Below are 7,693 nucleotides of genomic sequence, written 5' to 3'. Positions count from 1 at the left end.
GTGGGGAGCCCTGAGGGGCAGAAGAGTGGGAGGGAGAAGAAAAAAAGGAAGAATGGCTGAAGCGATGGAAGGTGGAGAGGGGGAAAGCTCTCTGCAAGCAATCAGTTTAGATTTTCTGGCAAGAGCAAACTGTCTCCAGCAGCCCACTGGGCAGGGAAAAGGAGAGGGGTGCCAGAAAGAGAGAACAGTGGTGGCCCCCACCCACTTTGGAGCATATCCCTGCCCACAGCTGTTTTCAGTCCTACCTGCCATCAGCTCCAGACCTGCTCAGGGATGGAATGCAGCCCCTGACAGATACCCTGGAAGGAATCCAGCCATTGATAGGAAAGGATTTCCCACCCCTGGATCTTTATGCAAAAATCCCCCCTGGAGAGAAACATTCTTTTTGACTGCAAGGTGCAATTAAAAAGATAAGTGAATTAGTCAGTTGTGACCTGCCAAGGAATATAGAGATAATGTGCTTTTAATAGCTGCATATCAGGGAGGATCCAGCAAGCTTTGCTTGCTTAGCTGTAGAAGCAATCCAACTTCCTTGTTCTAGGTAAAAGAGTGGAAGTTGGACAACATAAAAATGCATTTATTGGGGTGATCATAAAATATACAGAATGCAATGTGTTCCACAGTAATCAATCAAGTTTATTTGCGGTCAAAGACCCGAAATCACAGTAATCCGTATCAGTGGCCTTTATTTATTTATTTCATTAAACTTATAGACCGCCCCATAGTCGAAGCTCTCTGGGCGGTTCACAAGACAAGAATCATTCACCGCCATTTCCAGTTATTCATATGGTTCGCAACAACATACTGGGAGTTAAAAATAATACTGGCCACGGGGGAGATTTTTTAAAGAGGGTTGCAATGCATAGAGAGTGGAGACTTAACCAGTCTCTCTGCCATTGCAATCCTGACAAAAATCCCTCCACAGCAATTGGAGTTAGGAAAAAAAGCTGTAATTGATAAGTCAAATTGCTGGATGATGGGGGTGGGGATTTTCTACTGGATTGTCAGGGGAAGAAAATGTTAAGCCTGCTCTCTTATGTAATGTGGTCCCACCTACCATGTCTATTATTCAATTTTAAAAGTTCCCTGACATGTTTACTAACCAAGTGATTGTGACCTAAAATGTAATCTGACTCTTCTTACTGGCTCAGCTAAAATTCATTCATTCATTGGCAATCACTTCTAGCCCAGTAAGATTGTCTTCCAAGATAAGGAATCCTTGGAAGACGCCTGTGCGTGAATTTGTTTTGTGTGCGGAGATGGGTGCACGAAGATCAACACACAATCTTGACAGAAAAAGGCTTTGATCCAATGGCATGGATACCACGATGATTGGAAGTCTTTTATCTGCTGCAGCCTTCATTTGCCATAACAGCCGTTGTAACGTACACATTGTTATCCTCCGCCTGTTCTGCAGCTGAGGACTTTCTTGGATTGTTCTTTGTCTGGTTCCTCTCTTTGACCTTACCGCCATGGGTGACCCTGCTGGGAGCACATGACTCCTGACGGCAACACTCACAGGGTTCATTGGGACACGCAAGCCCACTCACCACTACAAGGTGACGATCCAACTAAAATATGGCATAGAAACTAGGAAGACTTGCAGGAAGAGTTGAGTTTTGAAAGAGCCTTTAAAGGAACTGTAAATTTACTCTGAATATGCAAATTGATGGCAACACTCCAGCTTCTCTTGCCAAGCAATTACACCATTCGCCTATAACTTTGCAATTGCATCATCATTACCTGAATGGGACATTCCTCCTTCTAATAATACCCATTCTTTGCAGGAAGACCAATAAGGATACCCTCGCCCTACTCACGCCCCCGGCGAAAGTCCCACTCAGCATCACTTTCTCCAGAAAGGAGAGGTCGCTTACATGACTTTTTTTTTTTAAGCCAACATTCTCGTCTCAGGCGCCTTCACCTTGCCACTCTCCCTCTTCTGCGCAAGCGCAGCTGCTGCCGTCTTCCTACGTCACGGCCTTTACGCAAAGCCCAAGCCGGCTTACCCGAGTTCCCCTTGGACTCAAGCTAACATGGCTGATTTACGTATAAGGACAGGCACTCGGGTGGCCCAATGGCGGCTCATCCCTCTGGCGTCCGATTGGTCAACTGAAAGAGGGGACGAGCCCCGAAGGGAGGACCCTGGAAGGAAACTTGGTTGTAGAGACACCGGTTACATAGCTCTGCTTACGGGGTGCCCTTGGGCTCGTCTCCGGAACTAGCGACGAGAGCGCAGGAGAGGAGTCGCTTTGCAGCCCTTCCTCTGCGTTGCCTGGTAATGAAAAAGGGGGGATGCTGAGGGGAAGGGGCCGCGTGCGCGAGAAGGGAGAAGGCCTTGAACCCGGGATCTGAGGCGCGCAGGGGGGAGAAGCAGAAGCCGCCTGCAGTGCAGGCCGGCGAGGGAGAGATTGGAAAGCGGGCCGAAGCCAACGTGAGGTGTGAAAGGTCAAGGTCAGGCAGTGAAGAGAGAGGAGCGGCCGTTTGGCGGCCTCCACGTGGCATGGAGCAGCGGCAGCAGGCCTTACAAGGAAACCCTGTTATCATCGCGCCCTTTCAGAAGCCACTCAAATGGGATGTTCTTACAGTGAACCCTGCTTCGCTTCTCGCTTCACAGCAGCTCTCGCATTTCTGCTGCTTCTCTCGGCTCTCCTCCCAACCCCGGTGCCTTCAACAGGGTCGCTGTTCAGCCACTGCAGTGCCCCTTCTTTCTTACCCGTGGTGGGACCAGCCTCTCTCCTGCCGGCAGGGCACAGCTCAGGCGTCCCCAGAAGCCCCACGCTGCCGTGACTCGTTTTCGGTGGATGTGGCTTCTTCAGGTTTCGACTATCCGAGCGGCAGATGAGGAGACAATATGTTTTTAACCCTTTTTTAAAAGATGTTTTTTAAGCTTTTTTAAAAAATGTCTTTAATGTTGTTTTTTAATGTATTCTAAGGTTTGTTTTTATGATGTTTTAAAGTGTTTTAGCATTTTTGTTTGCTGCCCTGGGCTGCTGCTGGGAGGAAGGGCAGGATATAAATAAAATAAATAATAATAATACATAAGTTTGCCTGTCTAAGAGGAACCTAGAAGAAGGAAAAAACCTAAGAGCGCAGCCTTAACTTTGCGTGTTGATTTGACCCCGGGTGAACTCGTGCCTTTAAATTCACCGGTGTAGGTTGGAGCCTGCCGCTGAAAAGCAAGCAGAGTGAATCCTGTTCTTAATTCTCGCCCCCATGCTTTAAAGCACCCGCCACGTATTTGTAAATATGGCTGAAGATGGAGATGGCTAATCCCTGTTACGTTATGTGCTCTTGTGGATGCTCCCTTAAGGCTGTAATCTAAAATTTAATTGCTTGGGAATAGGGCCCATTGAAACAGAAGGCCTGACCTTAACAAGGCCTGTGGCAGCAATGGCTCTGCTTTTGGGATTTAGATGTTGCGTTCAGGGTTATCTGCTGGCATACTGTTAATTTGGGGGCAGTCTCAAAACTGTGGATAGGAAAGGGTCTCCTAGAAAACGGCTGCTGCTTGATGCCTTGTCTGTGATTTTTAAAAGGTTGATCTTACTGATTTTGTCAGTGTTACAAGGGGAAGGGAGAGTCATGTGTCCACATTGTGATGTTAGTGCACTTGTCTCATAACTCAGTCAGTATGCATGTTTATTTGGAAGGAAGCTCTTACCAAGTAAAAGGCATGGGATTGCAAGATTTTTAAAAGTACTGTTAATTACAGCCTTAGTAGGAGATCATGACCCTCCTCACTTCCCTAATCACATCCTTTGGGGTATAATTATACCGTAGGGACATACTATAAATCAGACAGAATTGAATAACTGATATTTTATTTTATGTGGACAAGCTGTTTGAGAGTGACTTACATTGAAAGTTATTTTATTAAATAACAAATGTTCAGAGATACAATTTTCAACCCAGGGGCAGGCCATTTTCTCCTTTCATGTTTCATTTTAATACATATTAACCATCACTAAAACATAACACTATTATGTTTTGTTGATGAGAATACTATTAACAGTTGATCTCCTGGTGTTGGTCACTGGCTATGAAAACATATTTTTGTGCTTGATTATTTTTTTTTATGGGTGCCTTCAGAAGTACCTGGTTCTTTTCATTCTTACATCTTTTCACATACACCTTAGATGAACCAAACTGACCTTGAAATGCTTAAAGAGTGTGTGTTGTTTTTTCTTCAGCACTGACAATGGGAGACATTGAGAAGGGCAAGAAGATCTTTTCTGTGAAGTGTGGGACTTGCCACACAGTTGAGAAGGGAGGCAAGCACAAGACTGGCCCCAATCTTCATGGTCTGTTTGGCCGAAAGACTGGTCAAGCGGAAGGTTTCGCTTACACGGAAGCCAACAAAAGCAAGGGTAAGATGAAAGTGTCACAGTAGTCTTGCAAATCAGATACAAGTATACTAGTGTTGTAGCGGAGAGAACATACTAGTAAAACAGAATGGATCCCCACTCCAGCAACCAGGGCATTCTGGTATATGTTCTGCACCATTCCAAAACTCATTCAGTCCCATTTAATTGCCCCTTACGTGCCCTACTTTCAGGAGTGGTCAGCGGAGAGCGGTGTTACCACACGTCTGGCCTCACGGCATTGGTGTTGCTATGACTTACCAGGATGCAGAGAAGGAAGGCCAGTGCTGTGTGGATGCATTGGCAAGAGTCTGGATTAGCTTCACCACTGTGTCTCCAGAGTGGTGACTGTGACACCCTTCCCTGGCTCTCCCTGTCAGGTTCCTACCTGCTCGTGGCTACTGCCTGTCACTAGGCACCACCAGGGACTCCACCAGTCCGGACTGTCCTTTTTTATGGTTTCTCTCTCCGCTCTAGCACAGACCTCACCAGATCCCCCTGCTAGGCAGCACCCCCAGTCAAGTCCTATAACCAGTATTCCCAGAGACTCTGCCTGAGTCTCTCTCAATCAGGTTACCTCTGTGACTGTGTGCTTAAGCTGTCCCAATCCCTTTGATCTATATAGAATGCATATAATTCTGGGTTGCTCTGGATACTTGTGGTGTTATATTCTTCCCTTCACCGCTGCCACCATTTGTTACTGTTTCCCTTCAGCCTTGGTCATTACCTTACCCTCCCTTCTGGTCTGTGAAACCCCAGCCAAGGATCAGGCCTTTGGTAAACCAAATATAGTTTTTATTAAATAACAGAGATAACAAGATTACTTTTCTAATGGTACTTAAGCATATGGTTTCATCTATTCCTGTGATACTTGGCTTATCATGAACTAGAACTCCCACTCTCTCTTTCTCCACACACTCCTGACATCCACCTCCAAACACCACCAAACACTTCTCAAACAACCCAGCAACGTCCACCCAGATTCACCACAGATTCACCACAGATTCTCCACCTGATTCTCCACCCAGATTCAACTGTCATTCTTCCATTTATACTCCCAGCCATTCAAACACTCAGCCAATCATCCAGCATTCTACTGCTCATTTACTCCCCCCTCCTCTTTCATTCCACTTACCATGTATCTTCTATACAAACAGCACTTACCATATATACATTATTATTTATTTATTTATTTATTTCATTTCATTTCTAAACCGCCCATAGCTAATAGCTCTCTGGGCGGTGTACAAAACAAGATTAAAATACAATATTAGAATAAAATCAGTAATAAAAAGCATCAAAATTAAACTAAAACATTAAACATAAAACCATTGAACATTAAAATACAGGAACATCACAGTGACCTCCTTGGTCTTCCCTGTAAGCCCAGCGATGCCAGTGCCAGGAGGTCAGGTGCATGGCGTCACTCCTTCCCACCTGCCACTCCTGTCTGTGTCCCATATTTACCATGCCACTTAACTATTCCCAGAGAGGATAGAAGTCTCCTAACTCTTTGCAGCAGCTTTCAATTGCCATTTATTTATGACATAGCCCAGGCTTGAATAGTGCCTGCATCCCAAGCCCTTTCCTTATTGGTACAAGGTGACTGGCAAAAAGTGTTTGTTGAATTAGGGCTGTTGACATTGGCAGGTATTCAGATCTTTTTTTGTTACTGTGAGAGCGAGAAGGTTTTGTTTTTGGAAATGAAAATAAATTCCCAGGATTTTAACAAATGCCCTTTTCAGGAAGATTTGGGTAGAAGTAGATTGCAGGGAAAATTTATTGTCACTGTGCGTTCTTGGCTTTTGTCTAATGTGACATGGCACTTTGGAAGTAATATCCATCACATCTGTACAAACAGATGTTGAGGAGCTCCTCGGGGGTTGGGTAGGAAGTTTAGATTCTCTTATTGCTCTCAGTTAAGGCCCAGTAACAATAACCAGTCTATACCTATAAAAGAGTGATGCCTCAGTGAGTGGTCTAATAAGCTTTGAATTCACAACTTAAAGGCCACGGTTTATTTTATATTTGTCTCATGTTTTTCATGCTGCTATTGGACCAAATACAGAAATTGGGCCGGGGGGGGGAGAGAATGTAGAAATGTTTATCCATGAAACATGTTGACTTTGTTAGATCTATAATAATAATGTCGTTGTTGCTTTTCTAGGTATAATCTGGGGAGAGGATACACTGATGGAGTACTTAGAAAACCCCAAGAAGTATATCCCAGGAACTAAGATGATCTTTGCAGGCCTTAAGAAGAAGGAGGAGAGAGTAAATATAATAGCATACCTTAAGAAAGCCACTGCTGAGTAATGACTTCTGCTGCCTTATTTATTTCACCAAATGGAAATGACTCTGTTGAGATTGGTTTTTAAACTTTCTATTTTTACATGCATAAAAATCTTTCTCATCAGCCAGAGAACGTTGATCATGGATGGTTGTTAACATATGTACTTGTTCTTGTGATATAATTTATAGAATTGTGTAATCAGGCTTGAATAAGTACAGTCAGGATGATTGCAGTGTTTTCTGATCATGTAATTAAAAAAACCCCTCTCAGTGTGTCTTTTTGCTTTTTCTTTGTCAAGTATAGTTGAAGCAAGAGCATGGTGCTTTCTATAACTTCATTGCACCCAAATACATTACGGCTGGTTTCGAATGCCTCATTTCTGCTGTGTTTCACTGTGAAACAAATTAAACATGAACATTTTTTATTTAAACTTTGGTACAGAGCTTGAATATGACCTTCTCTTGCACTGATATGGAACTTGACCGTAACTCTCCAGAGGCTTATAGAGGTCCAAGCAGCACAGTCGCTGCTAAAAAGTGTTGGGTGTCATCCAGTTGGCGTACTTCTCCTTACAGAAGGGCTTTTGATCTAATGAATGCCTTCACTAAGGGTGTGTGGGGTTTTTTGCCATTTCTCCTTTCCCTGACAGTTCACAGTGCCCTTTTCCAACAATAGTTTGCTCCAGATAGTTAAGGCACCCTCCAGAAATGAGGGAAGGTATTCCAACCGCCATTAATTGTTTCGATCCTGGGAACTGCATTTTGTTTACTTAAGCATGGAGAGATAAGGCTGTCTGCTCTGTTTATACTGTGATGTCACCAAGTTTGGAGTATTAACCCAATTGTTGCTGAAATAAGAAGTGGTTTTCCTATATTTTTCTTTTAAAATGGCAATTAAGAAAGTGGCTGAGAAGCTGGAAATAACTATGTTTCAGAAAATAATGGATGAGATTGAGATAACGAAACAAAACCTGCGACAGGGTTGTAAGGAGCTGAAAATTGAATTGAGTAAAATGAAGCAGGAGATTAAAGATATA

General features: G+C 43.9%; 1 protein-coding gene across 2 annotated transcripts; it reads left to right on the top strand.

Annotated features, from left to right (window-relative positions):
- Positions 1-2,079: 2,079 nt before the first annotated feature.
- Positions 2,080-6,929, top strand: LOC133365359 (cytochrome c). Of its 2 annotated transcripts, none has more exons than XM_061587120.1 (3): positions 2,080-2,278; positions 4,194-4,370; positions 6,532-6,929. In XM_061587120.1, the coding sequence occupies exons 2-3, from the start codon at positions 4,202-4,204 to the stop codon at positions 6,678-6,680; spliced, it is 318 nt and encodes a 105-aa protein (XP_061443104.1). In that variant the 5' UTR covers positions 2,080-2,278; positions 4,194-4,201; the 3' UTR covers positions 6,681-6,929. The 2 variants fall into 2 exon arrangements, with proteins under 2 accessions (XP_061443104.1, XP_061443105.1); XM_061587121.1 differs by lacking the exon at positions 2,080-2,278 and adding an exon at positions 2,463-2,936.
- Positions 6,930-7,693: the final 764 nt, after the last annotated feature.

The sequence above is a fragment of the Rhineura floridana genome, chromosome 10 (assembly GCF_030035675.1).
Source record: "Rhineura floridana isolate rRhiFlo1 chromosome 10, rRhiFlo1.hap2, whole genome shotgun sequence".
NCBI lineage: Eukaryota > Metazoa > Chordata > Lepidosauria > Squamata > Rhineuridae > Rhineura > Rhineura floridana.
Note: the sequence above shows the minus strand (reverse complement) of the source record. Positions and strands in the feature narration are given on the sequence as shown.

Coding starts and splice junctions, on each gene's coding strand:
- LOC133365359 (XM_061587120.1), top strand. CDS start 4,202: ATGGGAGACATTGAGAAGGGCAAGAAGATCTTTTCTGTGAAGTGTGGG. Junction 4,371..6,531: donor GGAAGCCAACAAAAGCAAGG/GTAAGATGAAAG, acceptor TTGCTTTTCTAG/GTATAATCTGGGGAGAGGAT.